Source organism: Artemia franciscana, chromosome 14, assembly GCF_032884065.1.
Source record: "Artemia franciscana chromosome 14, ASM3288406v1, whole genome shotgun sequence".
In the NCBI taxonomy this organism is placed as follows: Eukaryota; Metazoa; Arthropoda; class Branchiopoda; order Anostraca; family Artemiidae; genus Artemia; species Artemia franciscana.
This window is the reverse complement of record NC_088876.1, coordinates 16,778,018-16,795,892: the sequence shown is the minus strand read 5'-3', so window position 1 is coordinate 16,795,892 and position 17,875 is coordinate 16,778,018. Positions and strand designations below refer to the sequence as shown.

At 36.7% G+C, this 17,875-nt stretch overlaps 1 protein-coding gene across 2 annotated transcripts in view; it reads right to left on the bottom strand.

The window, feature by feature from the left end:
* LOC136035397 (peroxidase-like) overlaps window positions 1-17,875 on the bottom strand; it is a 93,123-nt gene that overhangs the window by 58,674 nt on the left and 16,574 nt on the right. For both annotated transcript variants that reach the window (XM_065717178.1, XM_065717179.1), the window contains exon 3: window positions 8,136-8,309. In XM_065717178.1, the coding sequence (XP_065573250.1) occupies window positions 8,136-8,309 (174 nt within the window). The remainder of the gene's footprint in view (window positions 1-8,135; window positions 8,310-17,875) is intronic.

Here is a 17,875-nt window from a genome sequence, read left to right as displayed (position 1 = left end):
GCAGATCCGGTCCAGTTATATCAGTCACGTATCTTAGACATGTTTCTATTCTTCCCATGCAGTTTCATCCTGATCTCACCGCTTTAAGTATTTTCTAAGATTCCCGGTCCCCCAACTGCCCCCCCCTCCAATTACGCTTGATCCGGTTGAGATTTAAAATGAGATATCTGAGTTACGAGGTCCTTCTAAATATGAAGTTTCATGAAGATCCGATCACTACTTCGTAAGTTAAAAATACGTCATTTTTTCTTATTTTTCCGAATTACCCCCCCCCCCCGCAATTGAGCGGAACCGTTCCAATTATGTAAATCACGTATGCAAGACCTCTGCTTATTTTTCCAACCAAGTTTCATCCCAATCTCTCCAATCTAAGCGTTTTCCCTCATTTTAGGTTTCCCCACCCCGAACTTCCCCCAATGTCATCAGATCCGGCCAGGATTTTAAATAAAAGGTTTGAGACACGATATCCTTCTAAATATCAAATTTCATGGAGATCCAATCACCCGTTCGTAAGTTAAAAATAACTCGTTTTTTCTAATTTTTCGGAATTACACCCCCCCCCCAACTACCCCAAAGAGAGCGGATCCGTTCTGGTTATGTCAATCATGTATCTAGGACTCGTGTTTTTTTCCCACCAAGTTTCATCCCGATCCCTCCACTCTAAGTGTTTTCCAAGTTATAGGTTTCCCCCTCCCAACTCCCCCCCCAATGTCACCACATCCGGTCGGGTTTAAAATAAGAGCTCTGAGCCACGATATCCTTGTAATTATCAAATTTCATTGAGATCCGATCACCCGTTCGTAAGTTGAAAATACCTCATTTTTTCTAATTTTTAAGAATTACTCCCCCCCCCCAAACTACCCCAAAGAGAGCGAATCAGTTCCGATTATGTCAATCATGTATCTGGGACTTGCGCTTATTTTTCCCATCAAGTTTCATCCCGATCCCTCCATTCTAAGTATTTTCCAAGATTTTAGGTTTCCCCCCCTCCAACTCCCCCCAATTTCATCAGATCTGATCGGGATTTAAAATAAGAGCTCTGAGACACAATATCATTCCAAACATCAAATTTAATTAAGATCCAATAACCCGCTCATAAGTTAAAAATACTTCATTTTTTCTATTTTTTGCGAACTAACCGGCCCTTCACTCCCCCCCCCAGATGGTCAAATCGGGAAAATGACTATTTCTAATTTAATATGGTCCGGCTCCCGATACGTTTGCCAAATTTCATCGTCCTAGCTTACCTGGAAGTGCCTAAAGTAGCAAAATCGGGACCGACAGACAGACCGACAGACAGACAGACCGACAGAATTGGCGATTGCTATATGTCACTTGGTTAATACCAAGTGTCATAAAAAATAGTTTTTTTTTTAACTGAGAGCAAGGAGCGACATTAAAACTTAAAACGAACAGAAATTACTCCGTATATGAAATGGGCTGTCACTTCCGCAATCCCTCGCTCTTTACGCTAAAGTTTGACTCTTTGCCACAATTCTACTTTTTAAAACAATTAAAAACTTTAGCGTAAAGAGCGAAGGATTGCGGAGGGGACAACCCATTTCGTACACGGAGTAATTTCTGTTTGTTTTAAGTTTTAATGTCGCTCCTTACTTTCAGTAAAAAAAACTAGTTTTTTTTTATTTAATTAACAATAGGATTGTTAAAACAGAGCATTAAAATACACTTTTCTTCTCATTTTAGTTTCATTAATACAGCAGAAAGAGAGCCAAAAAGAGATAGAGAGAAAGAGAGTGAAAGATAGAGAGAGTGGGATGGAAGGAGACGGATAGTGATAAAGTAAAGAACGAAATTAAAATGTGCAATGACTGGTTCAGCAAATAACAGCAAACTATTCTGACAAACAAACAAAAACAACAGTATCTAGTAACAAGAGGCATATTTCTCCAAGTTTTTTGTTTCTTAAGTAGCATATAATTGTAGTTAAGTTTTGAGGTTACGTAACCCTTTCGAACGCACCTGGGAACTACTGCAGTGCGTCTTCCATCTGTTTAAGCTTTGCACAATTATCACAACAACAAATGACCATGCCATTGAAAAATATCCATCCAAGGCGTCGTTAGTCCAGGACTTATAGCTCAAAAAAGGGTCGAACCCGGACAAAATTGCAATATAAACGAAAATGGTATCAAAATGATCAGAAAAAAATTCTGTACAACATACTAAAGGTCCCCATAAATCCGAGTGGGGCGAGTACCCGAAAAACAGGGGAAAAGGGGGAAATGCGGGGGAAAATGGGAAAAATGCCGAACATGCCCAGAAAATAGTTTAAAGTGAGTTTTCTGGGGTTTTCACATACGCTGATTTCGAAATTGACATCTAAAATTCAGTATAGAAAAAGAGTACTACGGAAAACGGGGGAACAGGGGAAAGAGGGGAGAAAAGAGAAGAATACAGGGTAGGGGTAGAAAGCGGTTTGAAAGATATTTTCTGGGGTATTCCTATCTGGTGATTACGAAATTGAGAAATAAAATGATATAAAAAAATCGATTAACATAAAACGGGGAAATGGGGGGGGGGAGGGGAAAAGGGAAATATACAGGGTAGGGGTAGAAAGCATGTGGAAATGTGTTTTCTGGGGTTTTTCTATCTGCTGATCACGAAACTGACCCCTAAAATGAAGGAAAGAAAATGAGAACCATGAAAACCGAACAAAACTGGAGGAAACAACGGAAAAGGGGAAGGGAGGCCTGACTCCTGAGCCAGCTGCTAATGGCTAATAAGTAGGCCTATGGACAAAATAACTCGCTTAAGTATCAAACTTGTACTTTCTTGAATCACAGACATTTCTTACAACCATTTGAATTACTAAACATAAAGAAAACAACCGCTTGGCAGTTATATATAAAATGGCTATTATATGTAAAATTTGCACTTTCGAAGGCAGTATAGTTGACTTGAAAAACACAGCATTGATATCACTAGTCGAGCTCCTCGTCTTCGACAATCTCGTTGTCCCTGTTCAAACAGTTGATACCCTGACATTCTCCGCACGCGAACGTACACGCTAATCCATTTTTCTTGCAGCTGCATCGCGAGTTCTCGCAGCCTGTCTTACAGTTGCATCTCACGACACTCAAAAGTGTCTGAGGTGCGGGCAACAAATGGGTCATCACAGGTGAGTATTTATGGTCTCTGAGGACCCAACCCCAGTCAGCCGGGTCGAGGTCAGCTGGTTCCCCTTTCCAACGGGATACCTGGAGGCGCACTCGCTGGGATTGGAATGAAGCTGCAGCTTCGGTTGGCGGAAGCCTTTCAGGCTTAACAAACGCCGTAGTATTAGACGAAGAAACTTTTTCCAAGAAAATTCGATGTCGCAGCTTAGTGAGATCTTCGTTTGGTCGTGCTTTATACAAGCTGAGGAGAAGATATTCACCCGCTTTCACAATTTCATCTTTGGACGATGATTCATCCAGAAACACTTTGCATTTTTTCCTGAACACTTCGCTCTTCTTCAAAAGAGGTAGCACAGCTTGCTTTCCAAGTCCGAAAACTCGTGAGGTCGTGTCACATCCCAAGAGTGCGTGCCCTACCAGAAGCAGCCTGGATACTTCTCCCATTTTTTTTGCTCTTCGTTGAGGCACCAGAACCGTGTTATCGCTTCTTTTGCGTTCGTTGACGATTCGAAGTAAAGTGTTTTTGCATTAGGCGGGAGGTGATACAAGAGTAGAATCAGAAGGTCAGTGTCGTTGCCAAGAACTATTGTTTCACAGAACTCGCGATGCAGCTGCAAGAAAAATGGATTAGCGTGTACGTTCGCGTGCGGAGAATGTCAGGGTATCAACTGTTTGAACAGGGACAACGAGATTGTCGAAGATGAGGAGCTCGACTAGTGATATCAATGCTGTGTTTTTCAAGTCAACTATACTGCCTTCGAAAGTGCAAATTTTACATATAATAGCCATTTTATATATAACTGCCAAGCGGTTGTTTTCTTTTTGTTTAGTAATTCAAATGGTTGAAAGAAATGTCTGTGATTCAAGAAAGTACAAGTTTGATACTTAAGCGAGTTATTTTGTCCATAGGCCTACTTATTAGCCATTAGCAGCTGGCTCAGGAGTCAGGCCTCCCTTCCCCTTTCCCGTTGTTTCCTCCAGTTTTGTTCGGTTTTCATGGTTCTCGTTTTCTTTCCTTCATTTTAGGGGTCAGTTTCGTGATCAGCAGATAGAAAAACCCCAGAAGACACATTTCTACATGCTTTCTACCCCTACCCTGTATATTTCCCTTTTCCCCTCCCCCCCCCCCATTTCCCCGTTTTATGTTAATCGATTTTTATATATCATTTTATTTCTCAATTTCGTAATCACCAGATAGGAATACCCCAGAAAATATCTTTCAAACCGCTTTCTACCCCTACCCTGTATTCTTCTCTTTTCTCCCCTCTTTCCCCTGTTCCCCCGTTTTCCGTAGTACTCTTTTTCTATACTGAATTTTAGATGACAATTTCGTAATCAGCGTATGTGAAAACCCCAGAAAACTCACTTTAAACTATTTTCTGAGCATGTTCGGCATTTTTCCCATTTTCCCCCGCACTTCCCCCTTTCCCCCTGTTTTTCGGGTACTCGCCCCACTCGGATTTATGGGGACTTTTAATATGTTGTACAGAATTTTTTTCTGATCATTTTGGTACCATTTTCGTTTATATTGCAATTTTGTCCGGGTCAAACCCTAAAAGTCCTGGACTACGTATAAGAAATTGATGATCGAGGAAAATTAGGCTAATCTCTAAGATAAAAGCCAGTTATGATGTGTGTCATTACGCAGCACAATATTAAAGCTATTAAGAACAAGAGCTAAAAGCTCATATGGCACTTGTGATGAGGCGAGAAGAGCGAAGAGCCAAGCGATCATGTGGTATGAGCTCTAACAAAATTCTATGAATCAGTAGATTCATTTAAAAAGGAAATTAAGAGGCTTAATGCCGGTCAGGATTTAAAATAAGAGATCTGAGTCACGATGTCCTTCTAAATATCAAAATTCATTCAAGATCCGATTACCATCTCGTAAGTTATTTACCTAATTTTTTCTAATTTCTCCTCTCCCTTTAGCCCCCCAGATGGTCGAATCTGGGAAAACGACTTTATCAAGTCAAATTGTCCAGCGCCCTGACACGCCTACCAATTTTCATCGTCCTAGCACGTCCAGAAGCACCAAACTCGCCAAATCACTGAACCCCTTCCCCCAACTCCCCCAAAGAGAGCGAATCCAGTACGATTCTGTCAATCACGTATCAAGGACATTTGTTTATTCTATCCACCAAGCTTCATCCCGATTCCTCCACTCCAAGTGTTTTTCCAAGTTTTCCCCCTCCAACTCCCCCAATGTCAAAAGATCTGGTCGGGATTTGAAATAAGAGCTCTGAGACATGAATTCCTTCTAAAAATCAAATTTCATTAAGATCCAATCATCTATTCATAAGATAAAAATACCCTAATTTTCACGTTTTCCAGGAATTCCGGTTTCCCCCTCCAACTCCCCCCAATGTCACAGGATCTGGTCGGAATTTAAAATTAGAACTTTAAAGCACAAGATCCTTCTAAATATCAAATTTCATTAAGATCTGGTCACCGTTTCGTAAGTTACAAATACCTCAATTTTCTAAATTACCCCCTCCCCCAATTCCACCAAAGAGAGCAGATCCGGTCCGGTTATGTCAGTCACGTATCTTAGACAGGTTTCTATTCTTCCCATCCAGTTTCATCCTGATCTCACCGCTTTAAGTATTTTCTAAGATTTCCGGTCCCCCCTACTGCCCCCCCCCCCAATTACGCTTGATCCGGTTGAAATTTACAATAAGAGATCTCAGTTACGAGGTCCTTCTAAATATGAAGTTTCATGAAGATCCGATCACTCCTTCGTAAGTTAAAAATATGTCATTTTTTCTTATTTTTCAGAATTAACCCACCACCACCCCACCCCCCATAGAGCGGATCCGTTCCAATTATGTAAATCACGTATGTAAGACTTTTGCTTATTTTTCCCACAAAATTTCATCCCGATCCCTCCAATCTAAGTTTTTTTACATGATTTTAGGTTTCCCCACCCCAAACTTCCCCCAATGTCATCAAATCCGGTCAGGATTTAAAATAAGAGCTTTGAGACACGATATCCTTCTAAATATCAAATTTCATTGAGATCCGATCACCCGTTCGTAAGTTAAAAATACCTCATTTTTTCTAATTTTTCAGAATGAACCCCTCCCCCAACTACCCCAAAGAGAGCGGATCAATTCCGGTTATGTCAATCATGTATCCCAACTCCCCTCCCATGTCACCAGATCCGGTCGGGTTTAAAATAAGAGCTCTGAGCCACGATATCCTTCTAAATATCAGATTTCATTGAGATCCGATCACCCGTTCGTAAGTTAAAAATACCTCATATTTTCTAATTTTTAAGAAATAACCCCCCCCCCTCAACTACCCCAAAGAGAGCGGATCCGCTCCGTTTATGTCAATCATCTATCTAGGACTTGTGTTTATTTTTCCCACCAAGTTTCATCCCGATCCCTCTACTCTAAGTGTTTCCCAAGTTTTAGGTTTCCCCCTCCCAACTCCTCCCCAATGTCACCAGATCTGGTCGGGATATAAAATAATAGCTCTAAGACACGATATCCTTCTAAACATCAAATTTCATTGAGATCCGATCACCCGTTCGTAAGTTAAAAATATCTCATTTTTTCTAATTTTTCAGAATTACCCCCCCCCCCCCACCTACCCTAAAGAGAGCGGATCCGTTCCGATTATGTCAATTATGTATCTGGGACTTGTGCTTATTTTTCCCATCAGGTTTCATCCCGATCCTTCCACTCTAAGTGTTTTCCAAGATTTTAGGTTCCCCCCCCCCCCTTCAACTCCCCCCAATGTCATCAGATCCGATCAGGATTGAAAATAAGAGCTTTGAGACACAACATCATTCCAAACATCAAATTTCATTAAGATCCCATCACCTGCTCATAAGTTAAAAATACTTCATTTTTTCTATTTTTTCCGAATTAACCGGCCCCCCACTCCCCCCCCCAGATGGTCGAATCGGGAAAACAACTATTTCTAATTTAATCTGGTCCGGTCCCTGATATGCTTGCCAAATTTCATCGTCCTAGCTTACCTGGAAGTGCCTAAAGTAGCAAAACCGGGACCGACAGACAGACAGACCGACAGACCGACAGAATTTGCGATCGCTATATCGCTATATCGGTTAATACCAAGTGCCATAAAAACTCAGCAAAATAACAGCATAATTTTTTCTTTTTTATATTTTACATTAATTTTGGCCATTTATATGTAAAAGTTTCTTCTGACAAAAGAGACTTGGCTCTAGTAAGTGCGCTAGCTAATGTTTTTGCACTTTCCTTGCCTTATCTGTTTCAAAATAAATAAATTCTCCCTAGAATTATATTACTACTTTTAGGAAATTTTAGGTTGGAACGAGAGAAACTTCAGTTTAGTTGAAACACATATTTTACTGAAGTAACGTTGTATTTGTATGGAAATTAAAGTGTTTTAGGACAGCACTTCACTATTAAAGACAAGAGTAGTTTGAATTTCCAATAAACTCATGTTGAACGTCAAAATTTCATTTAAAATTATTGCTCGGATTTCCATACTGCATGTTTTGATGTTTAGTTCCATGTTTAGTTTCATGTTTAGAGAGAAATTTATCTAAAAAATTGACATTCAGACTGAAAAAAGTAGCTTATAAAAATTAAAGAACTAAAAATTCTTAAGAAGTTAAAGAAACTAAAGAAAGAATTAAAGAAATGACTTAAAAAAAAGTCATTCAGAAGTCTGCTCTGGGAGTCTGTGGTGCAGATGAGAAGATCATTTACCTCCTTAAATTCAGATAAGTAGTTATTTTAGCTTTCAGGAGCTGTAGACATGGACCTTGTAGACCTGAGCCTTGTCTTGGATTTAAGTCTTTGTCACACCTTTATTTCCTAGTTTTCCATATTATTTATTTTGTGGGGTTAAACCTGATAGCTACGCATTTGCTCTTGGGAAATCATTTTCCATCATACACACTTCCAGCCTTAATTTTGTCCGAATCAGTTCTGAAATCGATCTGTATATTTTATTTTTTGTCAAAACATTCAAATAACTAAAATTAATAATACTTACTGATGAGCAATAATCCTTGTAGTTTCTACAATAACGTTTCCTAGATTGTCAATGTCTTGATCCGTCAAAGTTTTTCCCTTTGGGGCAGGTAAGCCAATTTTCGATCTTGCTATTTGGAAAGCAGCATTAACAGAGTCATATGTAACACATGTTTCTCCGGGAATTGCCAGATGACTAGAAGTAAAAATTTGTTATTTTTGGTTATGAAAATATATCTACGAAAGAAAATCTCACTTGACAAAAAAAGATAGTAGCCACTTGATTCATTGTACTTACTTTATGAAAAACTTACGTGCAAATTCAATGCATTTGGGATATTGGGATATAGTTTTCAATCAATCAATCAATATTTATTAATTCAAATTAAAAATATACAGAAACAATATTATGCCCCGACAGAGAGCAGAGCTCGTAAGGGTTCAAGTCAATACTAATTACTCTCTGGATACATAAATATAAGTTTACGTCCTTCATCAATGTCTTAAGGACACCTCCATTATAGCTTTTTTAGTTTGTATAGCCAAACTGTTAATAATTGATTGGACGGTCTTGCCATAGCTTATATGGCTTTAATGAATGACAGAAAATTGAAGCCGACACATATTTTCCTTGAAATCTTAGAAAAAAAACATATAACTTTTCCCGATTTGTGCTGGAGATATAGATATTCAGATTTAATGAAATTTACTCTATTAGAACACCTTTATTTTCTTCTTCTTTTTGAACAGAGCATATTTATCTTTTTAAAGTTCAGAAAAAGACAATCCCTAAAACTATTCTACCATATCTGCATGGAAAAAATTAAATGCAGCTCAAAACAATTGTCATTAAATAATTTGACAGATCTGGAAGTCTCCTGTTGATTAAACCAATCAATCCTCAGAAGGTGCCCTAGCCATCTCAACCTTTCTCTCATTACAACCCTAGAAAGCAGGATTGAACAAAAATTTTCGTACAGCCTACTGTTTGAAATACGGTCGGTTAGTCAGGTATTCGAAAGAATCAGTAGACAATTTAACCGGAAAACATCTAGCAAATCTTCCTCGGTTTTTCGGAGCACCCATGCTTCAGAACCATATTTTACCACTGTCATCTTTAATCCTCAGAACGTACCCTAACCGTCTCAACCTTTCTCTCATTACAGCCCTAGAAAGTAGGATTGAACCAAAAAATTTTGTACAGTCAACTGTTTGAAATACATTGGAAGCTACAGCCTGTTGTAGTTTATAATATTCAAATATTTGTTCACAGTATTATCTTCCTATTTTTCCAAAATAATTTTTTTTTCAACTTCAAACTTGGTTTAGAGTGAGCAGAACGATATCCAGACGAGGGACTTCCCCTATCCATAGAAATTAAGCCCTATGGTTTAGAAAGAGAGTCGGCAAAATATTTTTTCAGAGAGGAGGGTTGGAAACACTACAAGTACTTTTGTTACAAATATTTTCTAGCTTCTCTTAGAGAGCATTTCAGACCGATTTAGACAATTCAGACCCCTTTCCCCACTCCCCATGTGTATGTGTGCTTTTCTGACTTTTGATGTTCTATTATTCAGGATGATACTGAGGAAGCCGACAAATATTTTTTTACAGAAAGCAATTTACAGAATCAACAAAAACACTAGAACCTTTCAAAGTTACATTTTTAGAAGAATGTGTATGGAGATTTTAGCAAAAACTTGAAAAAAATTTCCCATGGGTTTTATCTCAAATGAGTTTTATGGGTTTTAAACAAATTTTAAAATATTATTCTAAGATGCAACCTCGAAACATTGCCTAGACAAAATCCTTAATTACTAAATCAGTCAATATCATAACGTGTGTTCATTGTTATGGCACTTGGTATTTACCAAGTGACATTTAGCAATCGCAAATTCCGTCGGTTGGTCTGTCTGTCTGTCTGTCCCGATTGTGCTACTTTAGGCACTTTCAGGTAAGCTAGGACGATGAAATTTGGCAGGCGTGTTAGGAACCAGACCATTTTAAATTATAAATTGTCGTTCACCGATTCGACCATCTGGGGGGAGTGGGGGGACGGTTAAATCGGAAAAATTAGAAAAAGGAAGGTATTTTTAACTTACGAAAAGGTGATCAGATCTTAATGAATATTGACATTTGGAAGGATATTGCGTCTCAGAGCTTTTTTTTTAAATCCCGACCGGATCAGGTGACATTGGGGGAGTAGGGGTGGGGAAACCTAAAATCTTAGAAAACGCTTAGAGTGGAGGGATCGGGATTAAACTTGGTGGGAAAAATAACCACAAGTCCTAGATACATGATTGACATCACCGGAACGGATCCACTCTCTTTGGGGGAGTTGGGGGGTTAATCCTGAAAAATTAGAAAAAACGAGGTATTTTTAGCTTATGTAGGAGTGATTGGATCTTATTGAATTTTGAAGTTTCGAAGGATATCGTGTACCAGAGTTTTTATTTTGAATTCCGACTGGATCCGGTGACATTGGGGGGAGTTGGGGGGGGCGAAAATCTTGGAAAACGCTTGGAGTGGAGGGATCGGGATGAAACTTGGTGGGACGAATAAGCACAAGTCCTAGATACGTCATTGACATAACCGGAACGGATACCCTCTCTTTGGGGGAGTTGGGGGGGGGAAGGGTTAATTCTAAAAAATTAGAAAAATGAGGTATTTTTAACTTACGAAGAAGTGATCGGATCTTAATGAAATTCTTCATTTAGAAGGTCCTCATAACTCAGATCTCTTACTTTAAATTCCGACCGGATCCAGTGTCATTGGGGGGGGGACCGAAAATCTTTGAAAACACGTGAAGCGGAGAGATCACATGAAACTTGGTTGGAAGAATAGGCACATGTCCAAGATAAGTGAATGACATAGTCGGACCGGATTTGCTCTCTTTGGTGGAGTGGGGGTGAGGGTAATTCGGAAAAATTAGAAAAAATGAGGTATTTGTAACTTACGAACGGGTGATCAGATCTTAATGAAATTTTATATTTAGAAGGATCTTGTGCTTTAGAACTCTTATTTTAAATCCCGACCAGATCCAGTGACGTTGGGGGGAGTTGGAGGTAAAACCGGAAATCTGCTGATGACGTAAAAGAGTTTCACTGCTGATGATGAACACTGTATATGTGTTCGAAATATCCAGTTAAATAATTTTATATCTATTCACTGTCAATAAAAAGGTTTCATCCCTATTTTGAATTGTTTTACTTTTGTCATGGAAAGGCAGTGTGGTCTTCGAAGTTATTTAAATTGGTATTGTTGGATGGCTGCAGGCATCCGGGTGAAGGTAGAAATTGACTTGCTGTTTGCTTGTCTCTCTTACTGTGTCTGTGTTTCTGTGCAGGTGTTTTCCCGTCCCAGTGTCTGTCTTTGTCTGTTTATATGTCTAAATCTGTGTGTTTGCGTGTGTTTTCGTCTGTCTCTCTCTCTCTGTGTGCGTGTGTCTGGGCAGGTGTTTGCTTATCGCAGCGTCTGCCTCTGTCTGCTTTATGTCTGAGTCTATGTGTTTGTATGCGTTTTCGTCTCTCTCACTTTCTGTGCTTTTGAATCTGGATGGGTGTTTGCTTGTCTCAGTGTCTGTCTTTGTCTGTTTGTATGTCTAAATCTGTGTGTTTGTATGTATTTTTGTCTATCTCAATCTTTGTGCCTGTGTGTCTGGGCGTCTGTTTGCTTGTCCCTTTGAATTCCTTTGTCTATTTGTATGCCTGAATCTGAGTCTTTGTATGTGTTTTGTTCCTCTTACTCTCTGTGCTTGTGTGTCTGGGCGGGTGATTGCTTGTCCCAGTGTCTGCCTCTGTCTGTTTTTATGTCTGAATCTGTGTGTGTATATGTTTTTTGTCTCTCTTACTCTTTGTGCCTTTGTGTCTGGGTGAATGTTTGCTCTTTGTCTGTTTGTATGTCTGAATTTGTGTGTTTGTATGTGTTTTTGTCTCTCTCACTCTCTTTGTCAGTAGGCCTGTCTGGTATTTGCTCATCCAAGTGTCCGTCTTTGTCTCTTTTGATGTTTGAATCTGTGTGTTTGTATGTGTTTTTGTCTATTTTAATCTCTGTGCCTGTGTGTCTAGATGGGTGTTTGCTTGTCCCAGTGTCTGTCTTTGTCTCTTTTTATGTCTTAATCTGTTTGTTTGTATGTGTTTTGTCTCTCTCACTCTTTGTGCCTGTGTGTCTGGGCGAGTGTTTGCTTGTCTCCGTAACTGTTTTTGTCTGTTTGTCTGTCTGAATCTATGTGTTTGTTAGTGTTTTTGTCTCTCACCCTCCCTGTGCCTGTGTGTCTAGGCTGGTGACAAAGAAAGAGTTCAAGTCCCAAAAAATTTAAGTTAGAAAAATTTCTCTGCAAACATAATTTTTCTATTAGAAAAAATCACGACTATCATATCTATATCATCTTCTTCTCGTATATCAAAAATATTACAAGTGATTTTTTTTTTGTTTTAAGCATATTTTATGCTATTTAAGACACAAAAAAGTTGAAAAAATTTCTTAATCCCCAAAAAATATAAATAAAAAAGGAAAATTGTTATTACAAACAGTATTTTTCTAATAAGTAAAATCATGACTAGTATATCGATAACATCTTCATTTTGTATTTTAAAAATATCACAAGTGAATTCTTTCTGTTTTAAGTATATTTAATGTCATTTTAATATATGGAAAAAAGGTTGAAGAATCTCTAAGTCTAAAAAATAAACTTAAAAAAATTACGTACCAACAAAAGTACGGGGGAAAGAGTTTGGGGAGGGACATAGGGCTCCATTGAGGTTGAGAAATAGATAACCAAGGGGTGTTGTATAATTGCTTAAAATATATACAACTTTATTAATTTCAAATTTATGCAGACCCCAATACCAAACAATATTTTCAAAAGACAAAACATTTATTTACATATTTGCCGTGACTTGAATTTAAGTATTATAATAGCAGGACACAGCTTTAATTCAAGGAAGATTGAACATTTGCTAATCATATCCTCACAGTAATATGTAGGTCATTCACCCAAAAAACTCGGATATCTGTCTGGGCAGCTGGTTTTGTATTTAGGTTAATGCTCTAGTTTTGCATAGGTAAGCTTTAGTGCCCAACTAAGGGTGAATCTTCCGGACTATTGTAGAATACACTACTAAAGTGACTTCTTTATTTTGAAAGAAACACCTTCATTTTGTAAAAGAAACTTTTCTGCTTACGCTTATGCTTTAATACAAACTTAAATCAATAGCTTTTTTCCACTCCGAATGTGCTGCTCATGATGCTCAAGAGCACAATGACGGTAATCTTGGCTTGTTTGATTTTTTTGTATTCCCCTCCTTTTTCTGATAGCCTGTTAAATTAGATTATTACTTATAATAGAATAACACAAAAGCTTAAAATCAAAAATTTGGATTTTTATAAGAAATAAAGTGATTTTCATTTTTTAGCAGATGTATGAGCCTACCACCTACATAAGTGCTAAAATTGAGATCATTAATTAGTTGGCCAACAACAGGAGGAACTCAACGCGAAAATTTAAATTAAAACTGGTTCCCAAAAATTCAAGCTTCAAATTCAATGTACTAACTGCACCTCCTAAACAGTTTTCAATTTATTTCAATCTATATGAGGGTTTTTCTCTTTTTTCTTCTCTTTTTTCTTCTTTATTTCTTTCTTCAAGTCTTTCTTTTCTTTTTTTCATTTTCTTTATTATTAAAGGAGACGTAACGAGTCTTAAAAAGTAGAAGACGTAAAAAATTGCATTTTTGGTGAATAAGGTAAAGTTGAGTCAAAAAGTCGATTCATTCAATGTACTAACTGCACCTCCTAAACGGTTTTCAATTTATTTCAATCTATATGAGGGTTTTTTCCTTTTTTCTTATCTTTTTTTCTTCTTTATTTCTTTCTTCAAGTCTTTCTTTTCTTTTTTTCATTTTCTTTATTATTAAAGGAGACGTAACGAGTCTTAAAAAGTAGAAGACGTAAAAAATTGCATTTTTGGTGAATAAGGTAAAGTTGAGTCAAAAAGTCGATTCATTCAATGTACTAACTGCACCTCCTAAACGGTTTTCAATTTATTTCAATCTATATGAGGGTTTTTCTCTTTTTTCTTCTTTATTTCTTTCTTCAAGTCTTTCTTTTCTTTTTTTCATTTTCTTTATAATTAAAGGAGACGTAACGAGTCTTAAAAAGTAGAAGACGTAAAAAATTGCATTTTTGGTGAATAAGGTAAAGTTGAGTCAAAAAGTCGATTCAATGTGCTAACTGCACCTCCTAAACGGTTTTCAAATTATTTCAATCTATATGAGGGTTTTTCTCTTTTTTCTTCTCTTTTTTTTTTCTTCTTTATTTCTTTCTTCAAGTCTTTCTTTTCTTTTTTTCATTTTCTTTATTATTAAAGGAGACGTAACGAGTCTTAAAAAGTAGAAGACGTAAAAAATTGCATTTTTGGTGAATAAGGTAAAGTTGAGTCAAAAAGTCGATTCAATGTACTAACTGCACCTCCTAAACGGTTTTCAATTTTTTTCAATCTATATGAGGGTTTTTCTCTTTTTTCTTCTCTTTTTTTCTTCTTTATTTCTTTCTTCAAGTCTTTCTTTTCTTTTTTTCATTTTTTTATTATTAAAGGAGACGTAACGAGTCTTTAAAAGTTGAAGACGTAAAAAATTGCATTTTTGGTGAATAAGGTAAAGTTGAGTCAAAAAGTCGATTCGATGTACTAACTGCACCTCCTAAACGGTTTTCAATTTATGTCAATCTATATGACGGTTTTTCTCTTTTTTCTTCTCCTTTTTTCTTCTCTATTCCTTTCTTCAAGTCTTTCTTTTCTTTTTTTCATTTTCTTTATTATTAAAGGAGACGTAACGAGTCTTAAAAAGTAGAAGACGTAAAAAATTGCATTTTTGGTGAATAAGGTAAAGTTGAGTCAAAAAGTCGATTCAATGTACTAACTGCACCTCCTAAACGGTTTTCAATTTATTTCAATCTATATGAGGGTTTTTCTCTTTTTTCTTCTCTTTTTTTCTTCTTTATTTCTTTCTTCAAGTCTTTCTTTTCTTTTTTTCATTTTCTTTATTATTAAAGAAGACGTAACGAGTCTTAAAAAGTAGAAGACGTAAAAAATTGCATTTTTGGTGAATAAGGTAAAGTTGAGTCAAAAAGTCGATTCAATATCAATCAGATGAAATGAAACGTTAGTTTTTACTCATTTGCAGCTAAAAGTAATTAAGAACAATTCTTTTATTATTATTTTTCAACTTTAATTCATTTAATCAAACTTCATAATTTAGTTACCTTTATCCTAATAACAAGAAAACAAAATAATGAGAGAATACAGTAAGAATTATTGTTGGCATTCATTTATGACCGACAATATAATGAATAATTAAGAGCACTACAAATTTTGCAAAACAAGAAATTTCGATAAATTTCCCCGTCGACCATATGTCATTGCATGTTTTTTCAGCTGATGAATGAAAATAGTGAAAGTTGTGTCAGAAAACATTTTCTCCAGGCACGAATGAATTGACATTTGCATTTTTATTTGCATATTTGATTTCGATTGAACATTTGCTTGATTATCTTTGTTTTTTTATCTTGTTAATATTTAATTTAATTTGCTACTTATTTGTTTTATTCCGTAATGGTAGAGTGAGCTCAAAGATACGGCTAGTGGGAAATGACATTATCTAGAATGCGTTAATACTGGGCACTGTATACACTAATAGCGCTTGAACTAAAATATATTAAATTAAAAAAAAACATTTTTAACTGAAAACAAGGAGCAACATTAAATAATTAGAACGCTCAGAAGTTATTCTGTATATAAGAGGGAATGTCCCTTTTTCAATAACTCACTCTGTAGTCCCATAAAATGTCTCCGTGGAAAGTTCCTCTTTAGTAGTATCTCCCCTGGAACATTTTCCCTGGACCATTCTGTCCTAACTGAAAATTCCCGTTGGAGAATTTTCTGCGGACATTCCCACTTGAAAAAATCTTCCTTATATATATTTGAAAAAAAAACTTTGTTTTATTTGGTTTCTGACAGTTTTTCAAATCATCCTTGAAATCATCTCTGACGGGAAATTTTTCCTCAGAAATTCACCCTCATCCGTGGAAATATTCTCCCGTGAAAACCTCCCAGACAATGTTAACCCCACTGCAAATTACCCATGGAACAATTCCACACGTAAAATTGATTCACCAAAGAGAAAGTAAGACCAAAAAAAACAATTTTGCTTGGGAATTCTGTGAAATTCCCCCTTTGGAAATTTTTAGTGGAAAATTCACCCCTGGAAACTCTCTTCCCCATGAAAAATTCACCTCCCCCAAAAAACAAATTGCATGCTTCCAAATACCCAATCATAAGCCTATATATAGACAAAGGGAAATTTTCAGTGCTTGAAACCCTTTCCCAGGGACTCGGGGAAGGGGCGCTATTTCATCCCCAAATGCATAGTTATTGGACCTTTCAATTGTGCTGATCGAATTACTCTGAGGAAAAAACGGTGCTTGGAAGGGGGGCTAGTTGCCTCCGACCGTTTGATAACTAGAAGAAAAGCACTAGAGCTTTTAATTTCCGTTTGAATGAGCCCTTTTCCGATCTTCTAGGACCATTTGCTCCATACGATCACCAATAGGAAAAAAGAAATAAACACGCATCCTTGACATTTCTTCTCACAAAAAATAGAAAAGTTCTATAATTTCATTGATACAAGATTGAAACAGTTATATTGGGGTTCTCTGATGCGCTAAATCTGATTGTATGATTTTTATTAGGATATCTTAGGATGTCTCTTTGGGGGTCCCCCCATTTTGCTGAAAATCAGGCAAATTTTCTCAGGCCCGTAGCTTTTTTCGATATTATTAAACTTAATGAATTTTATATACTTGAAATCAGCATAAATAGCTTATTTCCGTGACGAGTTTCGGCGACTATTGCGCCGTGTCACTCCTTACTTACAAATTGGTACCACGAACTGTTCCTAGGATGTTCATTAGTTTACGCGGCCTAAACATCCGATCATGGATGTTTCAGTATTTTTGTCAGATGTGTGGAGATCTGGATCACATTATATGAAATTAAGTCTTTCTGATAAAAGCAGAGATTAAGTAGAAACTTAAAACGGACAAAATTACTGCTTCGCAGTTTATAACATCTATTTTAGAAAAACTGTTTCAAATAAACCGGTTGTTAAGGATTCCCGTCATTTGTGTAATTATGGAAAACTAGAACTTTACTGAAAACACAAAACTGAAACAACAATAAAGGATTAGAAGCAGACAAGGATAATTAATAGAAAATACTCGAGAATTTGGATCACAAGCATGAGACATTACCCGTTTTTCACAGTGTTAATACCAGACAATTTAGCTTCGGCTCGCTGGGATAATACATAGTAGTTATATTTTAACTAAATATTTAGTTAGTGTCTTGGTTAGGTTAGGTTACATATGCAATATATTGCGCTCTGGGTGGCTCCCCTTCCATAATTCTTTGATGTAGTTTTCTTAATTTTGCTAATACAGTATTTTATTTTCATCATATTTTTTTTATTCCATTTGTATTAACCAAACTTTACTTTTCGAGTGTTTATCGTATACTACTTAAACACCAAACATATCCTTAAGTGGCCTGCAGACAATAAAAGTCTCATTTGGAAAAGATCTTCATAGTATTTTACCAGCGATTAAATCAATAAATATTATTATAAACTTAGTATAATTCTTTAAGTTCGAGCAAGCTTAGTTTTCAGTAAATCATTGTTTTTTCAGAATTTTAGAAGTAAGCAAAAT